Source organism: Amphiura filiformis, chromosome 14 (assembly GCF_039555335.1).
Source record: "Amphiura filiformis chromosome 14, Afil_fr2py, whole genome shotgun sequence".
In the NCBI taxonomy this organism is placed as follows: domain Eukaryota; kingdom Metazoa; phylum Echinodermata; class Ophiuroidea; order Amphilepidida; family Amphiuridae; genus Amphiura; species Amphiura filiformis.
The window spans coordinates 20,600,462-20,625,270 of record NC_092641.1 but is presented as its reverse complement, the minus strand read 5'-3'; the positions used below and the strand labels follow the sequence as shown (position 1 = coordinate 20,625,270).

At 37.2% G+C, this 24,809-nt stretch overlaps 1 protein-coding gene across 1 annotated transcript in view; it reads right to left on the bottom strand.

Annotated features, from left to right (window-relative positions):
• Positions 1-24,809, bottom strand: part of LOC140169260 (uncharacterized) — a 196,695-nt gene that overhangs the window by 16,354 nt on the left and 155,532 nt on the right. Inside the window, exons 7-20 of the mRNA XM_072192517.1 lie at positions 14,118-14,245; positions 11,998-12,282; positions 11,108-11,273; positions 10,124-10,251; positions 9,494-9,691; positions 8,735-8,884; positions 8,003-8,127; positions 7,281-7,497; positions 6,404-6,525; positions 5,595-5,823; positions 4,684-4,977; positions 2,211-2,358; positions 1,815-1,860; positions 968-1,002 (exon numbers count right to left, since the gene is read on the bottom strand). Coding sequence (XP_072048618.1) covers positions 968-1,002; positions 1,815-1,860; positions 2,211-2,358; positions 4,684-4,977; positions 5,595-5,823; positions 6,404-6,525; positions 7,281-7,497; positions 8,003-8,127; positions 8,735-8,884; positions 9,494-9,691; positions 10,124-10,251; positions 11,108-11,273; positions 11,998-12,282; positions 14,118-14,245 — 2,271 coding nt within the window. The remainder of the gene's footprint in view (positions 1-967; positions 1,003-1,814; positions 1,861-2,210; positions 2,359-4,683; positions 4,978-5,594; positions 5,824-6,403; positions 6,526-7,280; positions 7,498-8,002; positions 8,128-8,734; positions 8,885-9,493; positions 9,692-10,123; positions 10,252-11,107; positions 11,274-11,997; positions 12,283-14,117; positions 14,246-24,809) is intronic.

The following is a 24,809-nucleotide window of genomic DNA, read 5'->3' as shown; positions in this document are numbered from 1 at the left end:
CATAAGAACTACCTGCCGATTGGCCAAAAAGAAGTGTTCATTATCAATTGGCCCAATCAGCAACATTGTTAGAATAAGTCCACCATGCACAAAAATTGGGGTGAATTATTTGCAAAGCTCCATTCTGATTGGTGATTAAAATGAAGATATCATGTAATTGATCAGTCAGAAGCAATGTTAGATCGGCAGGTAGTGCTCAGCATGTTAAATAAGAGAGAGGTACAATTAATTTACTCCATGCTGGTAGTTCAATCTAAAAAGATAGAGATACATCCTCATCTTAGAGAAAGGACAAAGTTTAGGATTTTAGAGAGTGAACAAGATTTCAACTATTTGTCTAAGGATAAGTTTGGTCTTTGTTACATAATTTCGTTAATAATTTTGTTGTAGATTTTGATACTTCACACTAATATCATGCACATCAATAGTATCATACACAGGGGGTGCTCAGCCTATAGCTTGCTGGGGTTGCATGAAACTTGGCACAGGTTTTGTAAACTTGTTCCTGATTGGAACAAAGGTATGCATTCAACATTTCATAGACATACAATTTAGGACATTATTTTTTACCACATTCAAAAGATCTTATATAGAGGCCTTGCATGTGACGTATCATCCCGTAAATATGGCGGACTACTCAAATGCATTCAACAAAAGCATGATTGCAATCTACTGTGACAGTTCGTCTCACACACATAACCCTGCACTACGATCGAATAGGTTGATGACAACATTTGATTGAATGGACTGCACTCCGCCATAACTACGGTGAAGGACACCGGCTCAAATCCTTTGTTTAAAGCCAATCGATAATTTCATGCAGGGCCTCTATATGATCTCATTCAAACTCTGACTCAATGCAAAACATGACCAATCATGCAACCCAGTGTCTACACTGACTTGGCACACCCTGTATGACACAACTTCATGCAAATTACACTGATGATGATTAAGTACCTCTTTTTGCTACCATTTACCCCTGCTACACGGGCCCAAGATGATCTAATTATGAAATAAGAAATGATTTGACACGTTGGCTCATTCAATGCAATCAGTCATATTATTAATATTAGTTAGGACATGTCGAACATTGTGACATTACATGTTAGTTACATAGTTTCCTTGTTAAAAATAAAGTATATTCTTCAGTTGAAAATGGCAACATTACATATGTTAGTTATGTATAACTAACATATGTTAGTTAGTTAGTATAATAAAGTATATCATTCCACATATTTATATTGTGCTGTTATTGGACTATTCCAGTTTAAAGAGGAAGCCCCACAAGAGCAGTTCTTCTGGGGTGAACCAAACCTGCTTGGTTATCAAATTAATCAGTGACAAGGTTATCTCTGAATTTTACAGGTACTAATAGTGTTTTAACATTATTGCATCAATTAACACCTGTCATATTCAGAGATAGCCTTATCACTGATTAATTAGATAACAAGGCAGGTTTGGTTCACCCCAGAAGAACTGCTCTGGCAGGGCTTCCTCTTTAAACCAATGTAACCCCTATGTAAGACATGCCCTTTATCTCACTCTGAGCAGGGGTTGTAGATTTCAAATGGGAATCATCCATTCAGGTAACTCAATTTGAAATTGTGGGAGATCAAGGTCATGTCATCAATAGTGGGTGTATGGTTTTCAACTGGAATAGCCCATTTCCGCATACTGACGAATCCCAGCTAACTATAAACCAGCCCACTGCATTTTAAGCACTGTAGAGGGCGGGCTCCCAAGTAAAAATGTAGTATTGTTCTAGCAACTTCCTCACAGATGCTGCATTTGTGTTATATCTATACAATACTTACTGTGCTTCTGTGTAGTCTTTGCTGTAGTCTTGACCATTTATGGGACCTGGAATTTAAAACAAAGATGAAATATAAAGTTAATGCATTGAAAAAAGTAGGTAATGGAGAGTCCAATGAACAAGAACACAAAACACTTAACATGGGTCTACTTTTTGGCGTAGTAGTAAAAGCCTAATAATTCTTGCCATACGAGCTGATCAAAGTATAAGAACTGTTTTGATTGGTTACAAAGTGGGCTATATCACATATTGAGCCGATCACATAAAGTCAGTGATGGCTGAGGCAAATTAAGCTTAAAATGACTGAGAAATCTAGAAACTTCATTTTTGATTGGTTACTCCAATGATTACATCACAAAATTAACCAATAAGGGGTGTCAACACAACTTACTCTTACTTTGAGGTTCTTTTTTGTCCGCGTCTCCTTCTGTAGCACACAACACAAACCAAGAAGAATATCGCTGCGAAGCCGAACACAGGAACTACGTAATACCACTTTAACCCAGCACCCTTGGCAACATCACCTTCGGTTATACTGGGAACATCTATTGAAACAAAAATAAGATGAGACCAATCTGGGTGAATTTCAGCATGATTGGTAGAACACTGCACTGGTCTGGAGGTCCTATGTTCAGGAGAGCAATGTTATTGAAGTTCTAGAAGGGTGTGGTAGTTTAAACTAATGAGACCAATCTGGGTGAATTACATCTTGATTGGTAGACCACTGCACTAGTAATCTGGAGGTCCTAAGTTTATGTCCAGGAGAGCAATGTTATTGGAGTTATTCATATAGAAGGGTGTGACAGTTTTAACTGATGAAAACAATCTGGGTGAATTACATCTTGATTGGTAGAGCACTGCACTGGTAAGCTGTAGGTCCTAAGTTTATGTCCAGGAGAGCAATGTTATTGGAGTTATTCATCTAGAAGGGTGTGACAGTTGTAACTATGTCAGATTACGTTTTATGATTTATATAGTGACTGATCTTGCCTTAAATATAAAATAGACAAATTATGTTTAAGAGCAATTCGTCGTCCGTATTCCATAGTGGCGTATAGTGATTTTGGGTCATTTTTTTGAAAATTGGCACATATGTTTTTAATGATGTTCTCTTTCATTTTTCTAAGTCTCATCAGTCATAATTAGCTAATTAATTAGTAATTAATTAATTAAATGTGGCGTATAGTTACAAAGTGACATTTTTTGTATTCCATAGTGGCGTATCGACCATACGCCACTTTGTATACACATTTTTATAATTATGAAATATCGGCAAAAATGAAAAACATCGTATGTCATAGTGGCGACGCGTATCGGACCTATACGCTACTATGGAATACGAGCGATTTAAAAGTAATGCCATAGGGATTACACGGCGACCTAGGTGGCCTACGGTTAACGTAAGGTTAGGGCATTGCGTTTTGTTCGTTTTCCATAGTGACGTATAGTTTTATTGTCAGTTTGCCAGCAATAGTATGTATTTATTTCTTTTGAAAAATATATAACAATAAAATCTATTATATTTTATATTCTATTATGCTGGCTTGCATGAAACAATATTGTAAATAATGCTTTAATAAATCACCAAGTCTATTTTAAATGTAACAATAAAAGGCCAAAAAAAAAAAAAAGGTTTGTCTCACGAACATTTGCCAAAAAAGCTAAGTGCTATGCTTTTTTTTTTTTTTTTTTTTTGGTTTAGAAGCTATGCTAATGCGTTTTTTTTTTTTTTTTTTTTTTAGTATGAGACAAATGAAAATCACAAGACAGGTATTGGAAAACTACAAGTGGTCTTACAATGAAAGAGAAGCAACAAATTTACAATGTTAATATTCTGTAACTGTATTTTATTTGCCTTCCTAGAGCTGATCACTATTATTAAAAATCAGTGCAAAATACGGGTTACAGCTTCGCCCGACACCAACTCATTTTTAGGGCATTCAGAGTAACCGAATCGGTAGCACCGATGCAGTGCCCAATTCCTCAGCACAGTCCCCCTGTTTTAACTATCTGAATACGAACAATCATGTTGAAATAAATGGTAAAAATTCGTTAAAAAACAGCTACAAAAAATACAAAAATTTATGAAAACAACATGGCTTCACTCGATCGCAGAGTTCTCCGTAGTCTAAGTCCTTTTATATTGCATCCACTTTGCTTCGTAAACTTTACGCTCCGTGCCGTTGCAAGGATGGCGTGAAACTAGCGAGACTGAGGCTACGGTGTGGGTTACGGGCTATCTGCAACACTAATGGCATACGCGCTGCCTGACATTTTCGATGGTTTTCTGACATTGAGGAATTCATTTTTACTACGTTGGTCGAACTATCGGGAACCGGAAAAATCGGGAAAAAAAAACCTTTAAAAGGCGGTCAGCATGTGGCGTGAGACAAACGCGCTGTATCGCTTTCACATACTTATCTGTGGCGGGTTCGTGAGACAAACCTTTTTTTTTTTTTTTGGCCAAATCTATTTAGTTTACTACAGAAATTTCACATCATTTACAAAATATAATGAATGTCTGATTTACACAACTCGATTTTCTCGAAAAGTTGTTTATTCACGGCGCCCAACTATACGCCACTATGGAATACGGACGACAAATTTAGCTGTTAGAAGTCTACATTACTAAGTCTAAATCTAACGCGTCAAATTATTTATAGTAGAGAGATTGCGATTTCGTAGCATCTATTCAACATCCCGTCACAGGATCTATTCAAAATCCCGTCACAGGTTAGTGATTTTGAATAGATTCCACATACGTTCGATATGTATGTTTGGAAATCGCAATCTCTCTAGTATGTTACCATCTCAACATAATCAAGATTCCCATTTCGTAAAAAAAGGAATTCATTAAGATTCTTACATACCTTGTTTGATATATACAGGAAATGATGCACTGCTTGGACCGGTGCCGGCCGAGGTAGCAGCAGTCACGCTGCATGAGTAGATCTTACCGGCAAGTAACCCGGTCACTTTAGTTTGTAGAACACCGCCCTCTACTGTCTTGTTGCGATGCTGATTGCTAGAATTGCCCCGGCAGAAAATCTCATATTTGGCGATTTTCCCAGGCACTTGGTTGGAAGGAGGAGGGCGCCATGATATGAGTGCTGTACGTGACCCGTTACTGCTGGCTTCAATTTGTCGTGGTGATACTTTGGGCACTGAAAATATATCAAAAATGCAGAAAATGGTTGAAATATATTTATTTAGTATAAACTGAAAGCTATGTAATATTACAAGCTTTTAAACACTCACATACCTTCAGAGATGGATCATGAATAAATATTTGTAAGATTACTTTAAGGCATTTTCAGACATTTTTGTACCACCAGATAATCATTATTATATTATATTTCTTGCCTTTTTCATAAACATTTAAGCCATGGTTTCCAAATTCAACAGCCTCATTTGGACTGATAGCGCAAACTTTTATTCTATCTTCCTTCTATGTCAGACTTGTCTTATCAGACTTGTCTTATCAGATTTTGTCTTAACAGATTTTGTTTTATCAGATTCTGTCTTATCAGATTTTGTCTTATCCAATTGCTTTCACGTTCGCCATCAGTCAGTATCATTAGCATACTATGATTGTTCCCAAAAAATGCAAAAATCTGAATTTTTATAATATTAGGGTGTTCTTGTTCATCATATCACTGAATTGGCATTTTTAATATTCAGATGTCCATGTTGACTACATCAGTTAAAGAGTACCATTCCAATTCATCAAGAATTTCCAAGCTTTGTTTAAAAAATCAATCCACAGAATATGATTACTCACAGTCTTCCCCCGTCCTCATTTTCCTTGGATCACTCCATGGCCCAAGATTTTGCTCCATGTCTTCAGATCGTTTGAATGGCTGTACCATAATGCTGTATTCCTTATACGGGGTCAGGTTGGTGAGGAGTTTGATCTTCTGTCCAGTGACTGTCTCAAATAGTGGCTGTTCACTCTCAACTTGATTGTATTTGATGTGGTATCCATCGATATATGCTTCGTTCCTTTCAACCTGGGAAGAAATGATTAACATTACTTGAAAATGAGGTACACAAAATGTATACAGAATACAGAATTCTGACGACAGTGAGAAATAAAGTATGTATTGATTGAGAATAATAATAACAGCAAATAAATACAACTCACATCTGAGCTACCAAAAAAACACACCGCACTATGCCATGCATACTATGGAGTTTCTATAACTTGTGTTTCCTTTTTGAATATTTTCATTTTAGGGAAATCGGGCCAGGCAAATTTATGCATGGCATCGGGTGGTGTGTGTCCCTGAAAAATTGTTCAATCAATTTGTAAATGTCCAGTATACATTATTATGTTTTGATGGATCCAAGTGTGTGAAAATATTGGATCCAAAACATAATAATGATAAAATTGGATGCTTTACGCCCAATATGTATTGGTCTCACTATGAGTTTTAAAATATTGGACTCGACTACGTCTCGTCCAATATTTTTAAACTCATAGCTCGACCAATAAAGATGGGCTCAATTGATCCAATTTTATATCATAGTCCCTAATTCTTATAAGTGTGCCCGAGTAGGTGACATTGATATTGTGACCTTTGACCTTACCTTCCATGCTACTTTCAAGGTGGTAGAGCTAAGTGCTACAACATCAGTGATAGTGATGCCACATGTCTGGAGCTTCTCATGCAAAAGACTGCCATCTTCAATGATTCCAACTGGTGCTTCATCTGTAAAAGGAATTTACAATGATAAAATAATCAAAATGAATGAATTCACTTCAAATCATATAATGTCACTAATAAAATATTTGTTGTTTATCTTAAAACATATCCATATTTGAAAAGCTGACTAAAAACAAACAAAAGATTGATAAACAGACTGACAGAAAATAAAAGGAGCCTTTTTCTTTAAGACATAATATACAATTATTCTGTTTAAGTTTACCAATGCATACCCATGCAATTAATTATGCGATATTTCATCTGAGTGTCCAATTAAAATACAGCTTTGAGATATCTAAGCTCAGTCCTCTTCAGCACTACTGTTTTTTACCATGCTGCTGATTGGCTCATTAAATCATAATAGCCTTCTTATGACCAATCAACAGGTAGCACTTATGGGGATATAGCATCAAACTTATCATCACTTAGTGTTCACACTGATATGGTTGGACTCTCATCTTCATGATAGATATAATGAAATGGTTGGAAAGTGACTGAGTATTCCGTCATTGTCTTCAGACCCAGACACCCCCACACACACCCCATGACACACCCTCCCACCTACACTGACATACACAGCACCATACTTACTATAATAGTGTTGATACTGATATGACTAGACTCCCATCTCCATGATAGATGTAAGGAAATGGTTGGAAAGTGACTGAGTATTCCGTCATTGGCTTCAGATCCAAACACCCCCACACACACCCCATGACACAACATCCCACCTACACCCACATACATAGCACCATACTTACCATCACTTAGTGTTGATACTGATATGGCTGGACTCTCATCTCCATGATAGACATAATGAAATGGTTGTATAGTGACTGAGTACTCCGTCATGGGCTTGAGGCCTGTGATGATATGAGTGCTAGCTCCCATCACCTTCTCTACTGTATACTCAGAGGGGGCGCTATTTGGGCGATATTTCAGGTAGTATCCTTCAATGATATCTAGGTTTGGGTCAGTCTGTAAGAAAGTCAAAGTAATTCCATTAACATAAATGTGACATTAGTTATTGGTTGATCTGGAATTTTCAATAAGCCTGACATCAAGTCATCATCCTTCCAAAACCCTAATCCTAGGCTGTATACATGTGCTCAAACTCAGCCATCTGCACAAATGAGGCATTAATTACTGCACGATGAAGTACATACAAAGTGTGACACAGTGGTTAGAGTACTTGGCTCTCTAGTGCACAAATATGTCACTTGCTGGTAGTCTGTTAAATTGATACCATATATATATGGTGGCACTTAATCAGTACTTTCAATGTCAGAGGAAAGTTTCCCCATCAGGCTTTCTTCCTACTGCAGCATGCAGCAAAAAACAAAAAAAAAAAAACACTGACAGAACTAAAATGTCACCAAATTTTAAGATTTTGTGCTCCACTACTCTCAAACAACGATATACACCCTCACTATTCCCTCAACCTCTCCCTGCAAACTGTATGGTGCCAAGCCGGATAACTTACCCTCCACTGTACAGTGATAGCTGTTCCACTCAACCCAGATGCAGCGACATCAATGTTAACTGAATCTAATCGCCTCTCAAGTTGGGTCCTTTGTGCTTGAGGTAATGGCGGCAGTGGTTCTTCAACTATTGGAGGGAACAAGAAAATAAAACACATGATAATAATGGATGCCAATACTCATTTTCTAGCTAATTATTATTCCAATCATATCATCATACAGGAACAACCTTAACATGCGATCCATTCTTGCTAACTGAAAACAAAGTTATCAAATGTATTTTTGGGTAATGCAGTTAAGACAAAATACCGTAGAATTCCGAAACGAGGGTTTTTTTTAACGAAAGATATGAAACGCCAATACCCTTCTCAAAAACATTGCAATAGATTGGTCTTATAAATATACATGTTTGTGCAGCCGCCTTTATCAGTAATATAGTTGTTCAAACTCCAAATAACGTTTTTGTTGAGAGTGTCTGCCTCTTGTCTCTTGTGTCAAAAAAACCTCGTTTAGAGGCATATATATGCTTGTAGACGGAATTTTACGGTAGAGCAGATAAAATACTCTCTAGAGCAATGCTAAAATCTGAAATTGACATTTAGTGATTCATATGTTATTTGATCCAAGGCAAAATGACTTTTCTTATCTTGGCTTGAACTTCTTATTTGCATGACTAGTGATAATGATGATTTGTATCAAATACAGAGGTAACCATGGTGACCATTAGTACTCACTTGTAGTTTTGATAGCTTCAGAAACCGGACTTGGTGGTCCAATGCCATTGTCATTTAATGCCCTGATCATAAACATGTATGTGGATTCCGGTCTTAAATGCTGCACCGTGAAACGTTCACCAACTATGGTGTCATTCAAAGTTTGCCAACCTGAAATAAAATAAGATAAAACTATTATTAAATATCATCTTTGAACCCTTTTGATTGGTTACAAAGAGGATTATAGCATGTATTGAACCAATCAGAGATATGCTAAGACATGACTTGTTATCTACTCTGAATTACTGGCTTCTATGAACCATTTTGATTGGCTATAAAGAAGATTGTATCATGTATTGAGCCAATCAGAGATGTGCTAAGGCATGTCTACACTGAATTACTTGTTTCTATGAACCATTTTGATTGGTTATAAAGAGGACTGTATCATGTATTCAGCCAATCAGAGATGTGCTAAGGCATGACTTGTTATGTAATACAAGATTATCACATTTTTTAATAACAATTTATGCTGTTGCAAAACTTAATGTAATTATGCTGTCTTTTTGCTAAGTGTTATATTTGTAACTCATCTCTCAGCCACTGTCCAGTAAACCAAAAACAATATAAATTTAAAAGTTCTTTAACCAATATAATTATGTTCAATTAGCAGTATTAATGTCAAATTCCAAGAGCATGCTCAGAGCTAAAGGATCATTTGAAAGTTATCATGGACAGTTACATGGTCAAAGGTCATAAATGGCACCAAATTTAACTCCATACCTGGTCCCATGTCATGGCAGAAATATTCAACTCTATAATGAGTCAAATCCGGACTTTTACTACTTGTAGCTGGCCGTTGCCATGTCAATACAACAGATGTCCTGCTGATGTTATGGACAGATATGATACCAGGAGCATTGGGTAGAGTGCTGAAATCTGGTGTCCTCTTCACTGGGATGGTTTGGGCTTGAGCTCGTTCTGTGATAAAGAAATCATGATGATGTCCATGTACATTATTGCTGTTATTGATCAATACAGTTGGAGTATGTAAGGTGCACATATCATTCATCCCCTATGGCAGACATGATCTTAATCTCCCACACAGGGAGTGTGAACTTGAAATAGGGTTACCAGAATGGGTGATTCCATTTGAAATCTATACCCCCTGTGTGAGATTTCAACTGGAATAGCCTATTCAACATGCCCCTTGCTTTATTTGAAAATGTCATCATCATCAAAAGAAAGATGTTTTTCCCATTTCAATTCCCGACTTTTTATGGCCATTCCTGAAATCCTGACATTTTGGGAAGGCTTACATTCACATCATAAACAGATATTGCTTAGTGTGCACTGTGCAGTTTAAATGTTCTAAGAACTGATAACAATCCTTAAGACTGCCTTAACACTTACCAATAACTCTGAGATATGCACTCCATGTTGTCTCACCGCTACCATTGGATGCAATGCAGGTGTACACTCCAGAATCAACTTTGTCTATGTCTGAGATTTGAAGGTTTTTGGATGAGAGTACTGTGAATCTGTGACAGAAAAAGAAGGTATACCAAGTTAAGATTCACACCCATACGTAAGTGGTTTTGTCACCAAGAGCTGAGAGCAGGTAGGTTAACATGAAGTTGCAGACTTTGTTAGTAGTCCATTAGTCAGCACCGGATACGTGCGACTACAAATCTGAATAAAATCTCACAGTATTAAAATACCTAAAATGCACAAATTAACACATTAGGGCATAGTCAATAGTGCATATCATGTTATACTAACACCTAAAGTAACTGAAACACAGAGCACTGTTAAAATCAACAAATAAACCAAAGAGGTAACTCCCCTTCGTATTTGTATCCTGACAGTTATCCACCCCATCCCTTTCAAACCCCTCCATACTCTAACATATAAAACCAGCAGACTTTACCTTACCTCTTCGCACCCCTCCCCCTCCCCACCCCTGGAGCTTACATATCTGCCATGTTTCACTGGACGTGGTCGGAATAACCCTGCCATATTTAAACTAGTGGACTTTGGTTCCCTCATACCCCCTCTGGTTCCCTCACACCCCCTCTGAACCCCTCCCCATCCCTGGATGTTACAAACTCACCTTGCTTCACTGGACATGGATGGAATAGGTCTGCCATCTTTAGACCAGCGGACTTTGGTTTGGGATGAACCTGAAGTCTGACACGTAAAGATGCATAGGGTTCCGTCACACCCCTCCCCACTCCTGGAGGTTACAAACTCACCTTGCTTCACTGGACATGGAAGGAATAGGTCTGCCATCTTTAGACCAGCGGACTTTGGTTTGGGATGAACCTGAAGTCTGACACGTAAAGATGCATAGGGTTCCGTCACACCCCTCCCCACTCCTGGAGGTTACAAACTCACCTTGCTTCACTGGACATGGAAGGAATAGGTCTGCCATCTTTAGACCAGCGGACTTTGGTTTGGGACGAACCTGAAGTCTGACACGTAAAGATGCATAGGGTTTCCTCTATCAGGGTCTGGTCACTTGGTCCATGACGGATGATTGGCGGGGGTCTCTCTAATGAATCTGTGTAAAGAAAAATGCAGTAAAAACTTCATCAACTTTTTGGAATACAGATAATCCAAAATATGTTGACTATTGAATACACTCATTCATCTTTGTAGATATTTGTAATTACCCTAACCAATCTAGATTTGAGTTAACCATCGCAACCTGGTTGCTATATCCCTGGCTGTGACCTTCGCTACATATATTGCTATAAATGTAATGCCCGGCCGAATCTTCGTCCTACACAGGGTAATCTAGACACAAGTACCCTATCCAACCTACAATTTAGTAAACCATCACACTGTTTGCTGCATAGATAATCCTAAGATACCCTATTTTTATCAACACTGTAATGTGCCGAATCTTCATACTAAGCAGTACCCTAATCAATCTACATTTTATTAAACCATCACAACCTGGTTGCCACTTACCTATTACTCTAAGGTATGCCCTAGCCTTAGCCACACCTTCTCCACCTATAGCCCTACATATATAATGTCCTGCATCTTCATATTAAGCAATCTGGGCACAAGTACCCTGACCAACCTAAATTTCAGTAAAACCATCACAACCTGGTTGCCACTGACCTATAACTCTAAGGTATGCCCTAGCCTTAGCCACACCTTCACCACCTATAGCCCTACATATATAATGTCCTGCATCTTCATATTAAGCAATCTGGGCACAAGTACCCTGACCAACCTAAATTTCAGTAAACCATCACAACCTGGTTGCCACTTACCTATAACTCTAAGGTATGCCCTAGCCTTAGCCACACCTTCACCACCTATAGCCCTACAGATATAATGTCCTGCATCTTCCAACGTGACATCAACAATCTGTAGAGTGCCATCTTCTGTAACAATGAGTCTTCCATGCTGTTGACCAGCAAAGATCATATCCTGATTGCCTTCCTTTTCCCATACAAGTGATGGCTGTGGACTGCCAGTGGCTTTACAAGGAAACCTAGCCACCAAGCCAACACCAATAGTCTGATCTGCTGGGATATCAATGAAGGAGACCTCAGCTGAAAGAAAACAGGAAAATAAAACAATGTTACTGACAACATTTTGAGCAATATGTATCAATGTTAATCTCAATATTCCACTATGATAAACGAGTACCAATTTCCTACCATTTGCACCAATTTTGCTCATACCCTTTTCATCACTTAAATCATAAATTTGACACCCTTTCAAGGTCTTATAGTGAGAAGTTTGAGTGTTTATATGTGACCTGTTCTGACAAAACCAAGAACAAGTCACATTTTGACATTTCATGATTTGAATAAAAATGAAAGCAAGAGACAATAAGCTTCAAAATGATACAATTATATACATACCATCAATACTTTTCAAGTTATGGATAATTTTGTAAATGATACCTTGATATTTTTGATGAACTGCTATTCTGAGAATTGGGCTAATTAGTTTCCTGCTTTACACAGGATTGAATAGGGATTATCATAGTTCAACTATCAATTATTGATTAAATAAACCTCTTTTTAATAAGTACTTACAAGGATTTGAAAGTCCTCTCAGTCCCAAGGTCAAATACCATGAAATTTAAAATTCCAAAATTTGATCTTTTTATGGGAATGTCATCTTCAAAGGCCTATACTCAAACACATGCCTGGTGCCTTGTTCCGGGTTTTGTTGGAGCTGGTCACATATCCTATCCCCTTTCCCCTACCTATCCAGCACTTCTGAATGGAAATTGACCAAAATCCAAGAATAACCTCAAAGACACTATTTCTAAGGACAGTCCATTAAGGTGGTTCTGGACCCATTTTGGAAGTGCTCTATTTATGTTTTAAACATATTAATTGAGTAGGGCAGAGAACACTGATCCATATGCCTTTTGTTTGAAGCTAATCGGACATACCGTTTTCATAATACATACATTTTAAATGTCTTTGTATTGTATTGTTTTATCAATAATCAATACAGTTAATGAGCTAATATGACTTGAAAGTGCTCATTTATATGTAATTTTTTTTTTTTTTTTGCTAAAATCCAATGCATAAATGTTCATAACATTTTTATTTAACAGAATATTGGTTTCAAACTTGGTCAAAGTGTTCCTAATGACTTCCAGATAATTTATGCATAATTAATGAGCTAGCCGCCCTAATTTGCATAATTAATTAGCATTTATGCAAATTAGCTCATTAATTATGCAAATATGCAAATGGGGGGCTTCACTATATAATACATTAGAACATATTAGAAACACTTTGACCAAGTTTCAGGGCAAAAGTATGCAAAATAAAAGTACCATGAACATTTATGCATTGATTTTTAGCAAAATATTGGCAAAAATTACATATTAATGAGCCTTTACAGTCCTTTTAGCTCATTAACTATATTGATTATTGATAAAAACAATAAGATACAAAGAAAATATAATTTGATGTAGTATAGAAACCGTATGTCCGATTTGCTTCAAACAAAAGGCATATTGATCAGTGTACTTTACCCTACTCAATTTATCTGTTTAAAACATGCTCAAAGCATTTCCTTATTTCTAGAAAATGCATCCAATACCACCTTAACCCCAATACATTTGCACATACATTAAATGACCCACGAATGTGCTGGGTACAAAACTCGTAATTGTTCAATGGGGGTTAATGAACTGTACAACCATTTGGGCTATTCCAGTTGAAATCCATACACCCCCTATGGAAGACATGTTCTTAATCTTCCACACAAGGAGTGTAAATTCCAAATGGAGCCACTCATACAGGTAACCCCATTTGGTATTCACACCCCCTGTGTGGGAGATTAAGATCATGTTCTTCCATAGGGGGATGAGTGGATCAACTGGAATAGACCAGTTTGGCTCACAACCTGTACTTACCACTGACTGTGAGTGTGAGATCTTCACTATTACTTCCCCACATATTCTCAGCTGTACAGGTGTACACACCATCATCATGCAGGTCTACATTGCGTATACGAAGGCTGTTGTCATTCAATATGGTTAACCTGCAATATGGAGAGATGAAATAAGATATAACGTGGTCAATTAATGAAATCTGAACAGTCAAGGAAGATAATTGCAATTAGCTCAAAGCAAAACTTTGATTGGGATAGGACCTGGAAATTAGATATCCATCTTCTTTTATGACCTGATGGTAAGGAACAGGTGGATTGGGACTCCAAATCATCAGATATGCAAGCAGACACCCAAATACGAGAAGAATACACCCAAATGACTGAGAAATCCACCCAAATGTGTGAGGAATACACCCAAATGCCTGAGGAATGCACTCAAATATCCAAGTAACACACCTAATTGTGTGAGGAATACACCCATATCATCAGCAAAATGCAAGAGTGTGACTTCCATTGTATTTCATTGTCACTTTATAAGTTGTGTATTCTTACAATCTGCAGTGTTACTGATGTGTGGGTGGTGGGTGGGGGTGTGGTTGTGTGTTGTTAGTTTGGCTATTTTAAGTCATTAATAAGTGATGTGATCTTTTATAGTGTTTCTGTTGCTTTGTGTGTGTGCTTTTTTCAAATTTCATTTTAACTTTACTGTAGCCTATTAAATATGTACAAAATAATGCATATTTTTTTCAGTTGCTTGATTGTGACACATAAAAGATCAGAAGCTTTCCTACAGCCATGCTCCTAAACCACAACATTAAACTCCTCCTCAGACATCACAACATCTTGCCACAAAAATACATTAGAACCATTCTTATTTCATGTCATATCATAAAAGGAAAGTGCACTGTTATTCACTTAACCCCTTATCCCCACAAATGCAATGAGTTTACCGGGTTTATATCTCTAGGCATTCAGGCAGCCAGCATAGAGTACACCCTACACACACAGGCAGTCGGCATATACACAGAGTGATGGTTAATGAAGTCAATTTATTTAGTTGCATCCATTAATGAATAGATGGGTGGATGTGAAAACCAGAGATGTCAGCTGGCTGGATTAACAGAGTCTGGCAGGTCGGTAGTGTGACTTGATGGAGGGCGCTGATGAGCTTGATGATATAAGGAGATACTCAACTATTGATTGAAATTATTTAAAACTAATCAAAATTAGACCAACTTTTACAATTCTGAATTTTTTTAATTTAAAAACAAAATTTGAAACTTGTTGTGTGTATTCGACACCCATGTGGAGAGTTAATCACAGCTGTTTTGTACTTCTCTGATCCATTAGCGACAATGCCCTATTATTCTCCTCAGTATCAAGGACAAGAAAGACAAAACCTTGATCTTTAGAATCTCACAATGAACCAACCATCTAGACAAATGGATTTGACATGAACAGAAGAACCTGAAATGTCAAAGGGTATCTGGCTGGATCTATGTTGAACAATTTGTGGCTAGGACTCTTTCTGTTGTTGGTTAGCAACAGCAAAAATAACTGTTAAGGTAATACATGAAAGTGTCAGGCAAAATTTCCACAAAATTACCAAAATTGTAAAACTGTTTAGAAACTGGCTACATGTCAGCAAATGTCTATTTTGGCGATGAGCAGACTTTTTGTTAACCCATTAACAAAGTATAGGGTCCAAGAGAAGAAGAATACCGGCCCAGATTTTATAAACTTGGTCTAAGTGTATGTGCATCTGGGGTTTGTACATGCGCAGTTGCGAACAATGAATACTGTATCTAATACTACAGTCTTACACCAAAGTTTGTCTGGGTTTTCACACCATGCTGATAAATTTCTTTCCCAACCTTATGTATATGCATATGCGGTTGATACTTGAGGAGCGCTTAGTTTAGAACAATGAATCATTTACGATTCAATTACCGCATGATCCGCACAAATCTTCTCTAACTTCTCAACTTTAACAGAAACTGATCGTCTGTGTTCACTATCAGCCAAAATGATCTCATCTGCAATAGCGAAGTACCCAACACGTGGAAAGGTCATTCTATGACTATATCATTATCAATCAATTGGGGTAAAGAACTGTGTCATGATAGATGAGCATGTTTCTTCTCATCTTCCTCAAGGATGCCTCAGATTAGTGCTGAGTAAATGTTGGCGTTGCTAAGGATGACAGCTTCTTCTTTATCGTCACCGTCTACATTTTAAATGTGCTACTAAATCCTGCAACTGTATCTGTTTTCTTGCTTCATGAACTTGAGATATTTTTGCAAAATTTAAAAGATTAAGATATTAATTTTGATGGGAATGTGTGTGTAATTTTATATTTTTTTTTTTCAAATTAGCAAGTTAAAAAGTAAATGACTTTCAATACAAATGTATATTGGTGTAGCAAAAGAGAGCTCATTCAATATACCCCCCTACAATATTACTACTATCACTTCCAAATTGGTAGTATGTCATTTTACATGTATCTGAGACAGCATTCCGATTCCGAACTGCCTTCACACGCAAGTGTATTATGCTCCGATTCCAACAACAGCACGCACGTTTCAGGCTGCGCATCGCTACCAATCTCAAGGCGGCAAGTAGCATAAGCCAGCTCATTCAATGTCATCAAGAAGATTAAGTAATTTTGTTAAATTGTGGAAGGAATGGAAGATTTACAAGCTTTTATAGTAAGTTAAGAGTAAAAAACATGTGAAAAACATGTGCAAATCATGATCATTTATGTATAAATAGAGCCTCTTAAAACTCCTTAAACCATAGACTTTAGCATTACATGATGTAGTATAAGACAAATCTTATCAATAAGAAGCTTTGCTGTGTGGAATATTACAACCAGCTCCAATTACTACACCTGAGACTACTCCGTAACCATGACGAGTTAGAAGATAGTGAGCATGAATAGCTGCCACTTGATATATGGTAGCCATCTTGAATACTGATGCAGTGGTCTTCCGAATTGAGGTCTGAATAAAAACTAACCCTGTTTGCAAACCGCGGCAGCCAACTTGAATACTGATGCAGTAGTCTCTCAATTTGAGATCTGTTCGTAAAAAACACCCCTTGAACAGCAAGTGACGCGAGCATGTACTATTGTTGAAATATCTTAGATCATAATCAGCGTTCGAAATTTTGGTTGTCCGGTTGCCCGGGACAACTCAAAAAGTCGCCGGACAACCAAAAATACTGATTCGGTTGTCCGCCGGACAACCATAAATCTAGCCAAAAGTCACATTTGTAGGCCTACGGACAACCAAAAACTTAGACGGACAACCAGAAATTGTAATCTGGTTGTCCGTGGGACAACCATTTATTTTTCCTAAATTCGAACACTGATCATCATACAGGTATCAGAGTCCCATTTAACAGAGCCTGTGCTAATCTGAATCATAACGCAAGTAGAATGACAACTCATTTTTGCCGCCACCTTCAATTTTCATATTGCAGGTTCCCAGAGTGGAATTAACACACTCAAGTTCTGATAGGACATCCATAATAATATGCTCTATTTCTTAATTTTCGGTAAGATCACAAGACGGGATATGTCTGCATTTTTTACTTAGTGAATAATTTCATTTTCCCTGTTCATTAAATGACATTCAAATCTTCAGTCTATTTTCAACAAACCCAACTTTGTTCTCATCATCCACCTCATAAAAATTCCACTTTAATGCATGAGCTAATAATACATACTCTACACCAATTTTACAACATTGTTATTGCAGAAAACATATCGGCACCTGTAATAATAACATGTAAATTATTCATCCGACAAGTCTTATTAGCAGCATCAGGAGCATTGAAGCTTACCGACGACAAATAATACAATGTATCCCTGGTAACATTCTTATCACGCATACAATCCACCACTACCCATCTTTATTTATCCCCCGTATTGAAATATAAGCCAGGATCTTAGGCTCCTGTTTCTTTAAGCGCATCGTATCATTTTTCGGTCGTGACAAGCGATTTATGAATTGTGACACTCTTATAATTACTGTTAGATAAACTGTTATGAATTGGAATGGTCCTAGCGCCTGTGGTGATAATGTAGATATATACAGGTGTGTTGATAAACTGTTATGAATTGGAATGGTCCTAGCGCCTGTGGTGATAATGTAGATATATACAGGTGTGTTGATAAACTGTTATGAATTGGAATGGTCCTAGCGCCTGTGGTGATAATGTAGATATATACAGGTGTGTTTATGAATAGCAAGACCGAATCTTTCATATCTAATATCTTGTCAAATATCCTTATACAAAGCTATAGGCTTCAAAATTCATCTCATCTTTCAACTACTTCTGAGACTGTTCCTGAAATTGCACAATATAATCTTGAGAGCTGCTTAACCAATACTAGGCATGTTTGTACTCATTTGTATGAAGTTTTTTGTCCGGGGTACTCAAGTTTGGTTTTGGTAGGGACGTGCTGCTGAGATTTTGGAAGTGGACCCATAAATATACCAATTTTTCAAGAAATTTGGACCCATTGATATACCAAAAGTCAAAATTTTCGGCCGAATTTAACCAAAATTGCCTGGGTTTTTAAAAAATTTCCCAAAATTTTTTGAAAATTTTGAAAAATTTGGCTAGATTAAGGAAAAATTGGGTTGTTTTTCTGAAATTTTTTTAAAATTTTGAAAAAAGGACCCATTCATATACCTAAATAGGCTTTGAAAAAGGGGTCATTGATATACCAAAAGGCCGAAAATGCTACCCATGTTGCGGCACGTCTCATATGGTTTGTACTGAGTACCCCCGGGTTTTGTGAAAATACTATTATAAAATCCTGATTTTTTTTTTTGGCCAAATTCAAATAAATTTGTGATAAATATGTGATAAGAGTGTAACTGCAAGGGCAATGAGAGGCCACCACCCTTTCAAGTTGTAGGGATTTCTCCAGAGCATTTTAAAGGCTTTCAAATGCTTCTGAATGATCTTGTCAGAGTCCATTTGAATTTCATAATAACACTGCCTACCCCTCACAGCTAGGAAGGGGCCACATAGAGGGCGCAACCTGTGACTTCTTACAGGAGGGAACGCAAGGATGCTCATACACTTACAGAAACACCTTTGAATACACATAAACTGGGCACGAAACTCACCCCCACATCATGAAGGTCAATGCATGAGCTATGGTTACTGAATTGAGGTTATTGAACTATGCCACTGAAGACACCAACATTTCTATCTTTCAGACAAGGGTTCTGACACTGATCTTGTCAGCATCATTTTTAACCATCTCCAATGGATCAAGAGAATCCCTCACTAGCCCCAATTCTGAGAGCTGTAAATGGGGTGCTATCTTTTTAGTTCGGTATGGCATTTTTGAAGTCAGGCTACACTTTGAGATGCAGTCATGTTAACATACCTTAGATTTTGTTTATAGAGTATGGTGTATTTCTGCAAAAACAAATTAAAAAATACTGATTTTCAACAATACCTGTTGTTGCTTAGTGTAATCTTGAAACTTCATCCTAAAGTTGAAACTGATTTCCGATGCTGAGACACATGTCATGAATATGCATGAGATGCATGCAACAAGCAATGCACTCCAACTGGTAGCAGATATGATGTCATAGAGAATGTGTCTACCATGATATTGGTAACTTTATTATCAGTAATTTAATGTATGAACCCGGGGTATGAACACACAACATGGCTTCCGGATTATATGCTGAGAATCGGTTACATCATTTGAAAACCATGAGAGCACACCGCAGAAGATTAATTTATAGAAGCGACATCGTAGAATAATTTGTGTAACTCTAAACGTATCAGTATGTCACCAAATACGATCAATGACCTCTCTATGGTAGAGACAGCCTGTCATCCATTTCATTCATGAAGTTGATGATGAAGATACTGAATGCTAGAACAGGTATATTGCACCAGCAGAGAATGAATTGAAGATGAAGTTATTGTAAGAATGCAAACAGGTCATATGAAGTGAGGAAGAAATGCAAATTAAGTCTTTTGTGTTCTACATATATTACAATCTCCCCCCCCCCATATCTTACAGATGAATACTTATAAGGGAAACGGTGTAAATTCATTGGTTTGTTTTTAAAAGATTGGTCTCATTTCAGGTGTTTTTCAGATTGAACACAAAGAGACAGGTATCCCTGTTGACTCATTTGTAACATGTTCTAGAGCAGAGGATAACATTTCAAACCACAAAAACATCATGTTTTAGGAGACATTGGCAAAAACAGATCTATTTTATAAACCGCAAATTCTGTTTAGAAAGTTACATATCTGTCCAGATCATGTTTTGGGTAATTTGCCCCCTTGTGTAACACAAGAATTATTACATCCATCCCACAATGCACTATGACTTGCCATCACAAATCAATGTAATATGTAGCTGGGTTCTCATGAAGCAGAATCATTGCATGGAACACCCCCATTGCATGATGGGAATGCCCAGACCCTTCCCTTGTGCATCTATCCCACAATGCACTATCACTTGCCATCACAAATCAATGTAATATGTATCAGGGTTCTCATGAAGCAGAATCATTGGATGGAAAACCCTACTGCATGATGGGAATGCCCAGACCCTTCACTTGTGCATCTATCCCACAATGCACTATGACTTGCCATCACAAATCAATGCAATATGTAGCATGGTTCTTATAAGCAGAATCATTGCATGGAACACCCACTTGCATGATGGGAATGCCCAGACCCTTCCCTATTCTGATCTTCCCCCTTGTGCATCCTAACAGAGTTTGGTCTTGTTATTAATTTTGCTGTCAATTCTGTGAATGATTCCACTTTGTATGTGTCACACTGTAATGACCACATCATGTACCAAATGGTGTCCACAATGAGATCAAAACCATCACCTGTCGCCTAATAATCAAAATGCAATTCACACTGAGTATCATCAATTACCATCAATTCAGGACCCATGAGATTCTTTCACATTGTTATGGATACCACAATAACATATTTTCATATAAATTTATGCAGTTTCTTAATGTAAAACAAACAATTATGGGATGGGTAAAACGTGAGCAATTATTGCAGATATTTAAGTGTTGACACAGAGCAAAACTAACAGAACTGTATGAACACCTCTGCCCCAGCAAGACTGTGTAAGAGTCTGCTAAATTGACACAGGAAAGGATTCTTATTTTCTGAAAAATGTCTGAGTAAATTGCTCCAATTTTGTGCACATTTCCGGATATTTCACCACATTAATTTAAATTAACGAGTTTTTACGCTAATAACTCATGGCACCGTCCACTCATCTGATGAGTCCACTGTGAGCCATTACTAAGAATCGGATAACTTTGATCATCATCCGTGATTGATTGCATTGCAATTGATTATCGCTTGACCAGTCCAGCATACTCATTCCACAATTTGTTTTTCTAATCATTAGCTTCATCAGACTTCACACTACAATACTCAAGAGGAGTTGAGACTTACACAAGACTAATTAGGGTTATACAGAATCTTGATGGATAGACTTAACCAAGACTAATAATTGACTTCATCAGACTTCAATACTCAAGAGGAGTTGGACAAGACTGATTGAGGTTATACAGAATCTAATGAATGCAAATTGACTTTGGTAATTTTGGCTGGGATTTATTTCATTGAGATCACTTTTACAGATGCTCTATACTTTGTGCACACTCATTAACTCTATCATCCAAAGTAAAGCTGCAAGTGAAGAAAGTAAAGATAGATTTATACTGACCCACAGTCACCCATGACCCTACATGAACTAAGCCAATTCCATCATTAGGATTCATTGTGCTCATCTGTGAGGACACAGGTCTCAGACTCTTTTGAGCTAGCACTGTTAAAAGGGTGATATTGGACTATGCCATTGGAGATGGGACAATTTCTTGCTTAGTGAATCTTGATTCAATTGACTTATGATATAAAATTGGATTGATTGAGCCCATATTTATTGGTCGAGCTATGAGTTTTAAAATATTGGACGAGACGTAGATAAATATTGGGCGTAAAGCATCCAATTTTATCATTATTATGTTTTGGATCCAATATTTTCACACACTTGAACTCATCAAAACATTTATGTGTATAATCGAGATTGCCAAAATTTGCCCAGGTGTATACCACATTCTGTAGGTACATTGGAATTGCCAGGGAGATCGGGTCTTCTGCATCATTTATGTAGACATGGGTCAACATTGATTTAAATCCAAATGTGTGGTGTAATCTGCCTAAATTGCTGCCATAATGTATATTCAATATTTGCTGAATTTGTCTGGATTGTTGCCATCAATTTTCATTCATGATTTTGAAATGTCTTGGGAACATGAAAATGATCTGATGGATAAATCATATGTAAACACTTTCACAAAGTTCATATAAATTGATGTAAAATCAACATCAGTATCAACCTTATCGAAATAATAAAAGTTTTTGTTGCACTTTGATGGTCATTGACAACAATTATTTTGCACTTGGTGTGGGGGGGTGTGTGTGTGGGTGTGGGAGGGTGCGTTAATGTCGCCAGACAAACGAGGACCTACATAAGGATACACACATGACAAATGAGAACACACGCCAACCGTGGGCGTCCTCAGTCTATTAATGCTCTGCGTGCTAGCCATGCGCTTCAACAGAAAAAGTTCAAGTGTTGAAATATTTTCTCAAAATATCAAGAGATATCTTAAGAACTACTGAACCAATACTAGGCTTGTTTGTACTCATTTTAATGCATTTTTTATGCTGATTCCAAATATGGTCATGAAAATTAACATTTCTGAAATTTTTAAAATTTAAATTCTTAAAATTTTGAAACTTGTCGTGTGCAGTCGACACCCACGTGAAGAGAGTTAAATATATCCAGGACATCGCAAATGACATAAAAATGCATTTTAAACAGGTCCACCTACCAAGGGAGCCAGAAGCTAGGGCTGAGGATCTATTGTGTGCCCCCAAATAGGAAGATTTTGCAGCAAACCCATCCTTGAGTAGTGGAGTATGTACTTATTGTCTCCCACACAGATGCTATTATGAATGAAGAACCAAAATGTACTTAAAAAGATATCAAACTGAAATCCATAAATCACATAGGATTGAATGTATCCTGCATAAGCATTACTTCATCACTATGTCCTCATAATTTGACATACATTTGTCGTAGTTTATTTCAAATTCAGATGTTCAGTTTGTTGCTAGCATCCAGTTTTGTGGTATTTTGTCTTCTGGATGTATGATTTCATCATCATCAACATATTGAAATGTGCACATAATGTTGGCATCATGTTTCACTAAATATGCCTACCACATTTTTTTTACATGTTAAAATGTATTGCTAGAATCTCTGTGATATATCCCCACTTCTGCAATGAATTTCTTTGTAACTAGACAACTTTTTTATCTATTTATCTATCATAGATTTATGAATCTACAATTCTCTATTTATCACAGGTTCTTTAAATTAAGACAGGTATGAAGGGAGCATGGCATAGTAGTATTTGCACTCACATATTGAGACAAATAAAGCTGACACACAAGACGATATGATATGGGGAGATCCCAAGGCTTGATATAAGGAATGTCATTTCCACCTCATGTCCAAAACTTCCAGTTTGATATATTGTTTGCCTTAACTCAAGAACCACAAGATAAATGTGATCATTGGCTTTTTTGACTTATTTCCTATAAGATCAAATACACTGCAGGTTTTTGATAACGGCTAAAACTGGAAAAGTATGTCTCCCGCCATCCCACTCACCTGAACTCATTAAATTTCCAATTGCTAATTTGTCATAATATCATTCATATTCTGATAAATTTACTGCAATTTTTGCTAAGCAACAAGTGAAAAATAAACTGGAGTGAAAATACATTCCTTAGGGTGAAGAAGAATAAGGTATGATAAGACAGCTATTCGCTGCGAGGCATCAAATCCGTAATAAAAACATCAAATAATGAGAGCGTCATAAGAAAGCGTTTAGTCAAGAATGCGACAGCACAGGTGCTGTCATGCTTCACGCTCTGTTCATTCCAAAAGTTGAACAGCTTATCAAAATGATTCCAAAGCCCATGACATGAATATTAGGTAGGAAATATTATTAAAATGCAATGAAAACATGCTTCTTTTTCCCTAGCCATGTAAACTCTATTGAATTGATAAGATGCGATGTGACAAGCAAGTCAGATGGGTGATGTGTACCAGTTTGATGAATGATGATGGTTTCATGAGAAATTTGGAATGAAATTATATGGTGCAACAGACAATATTGGAGTCATTTATACATTGTGTGTTGCGTTGCATATAAAGGGGGAAGCCATGGCCATGGGCAAGCAGGAGTAAAATCTTCAAAAGCATACACACATGTATCCCGGGACATGTATGCTACAGAATTTGCCACCAACTTCACAATTTGGGTACTGAACTCATACCCTACAGACACTGTACATGTCACAATGTCATGTGATGAGTGAGGGGTTGTGAACTATTGCCATTAGATGAGGCTATTGCAAGTGACCTGACTTTCTTCATGAATATAGGCCTATGGGTCAGAGGTGTTGCGATCTCTTGATGGCTAGTGCATGTGTCACTTGTCTATATTGATTAAAGGCACATGATGTGGTCTTGGACATGAACTCTTTATGATGATATCTTGATGGTGATATGGGGGAGTGAAGGGGTGAGGCTATTTCAAGTGACATGACT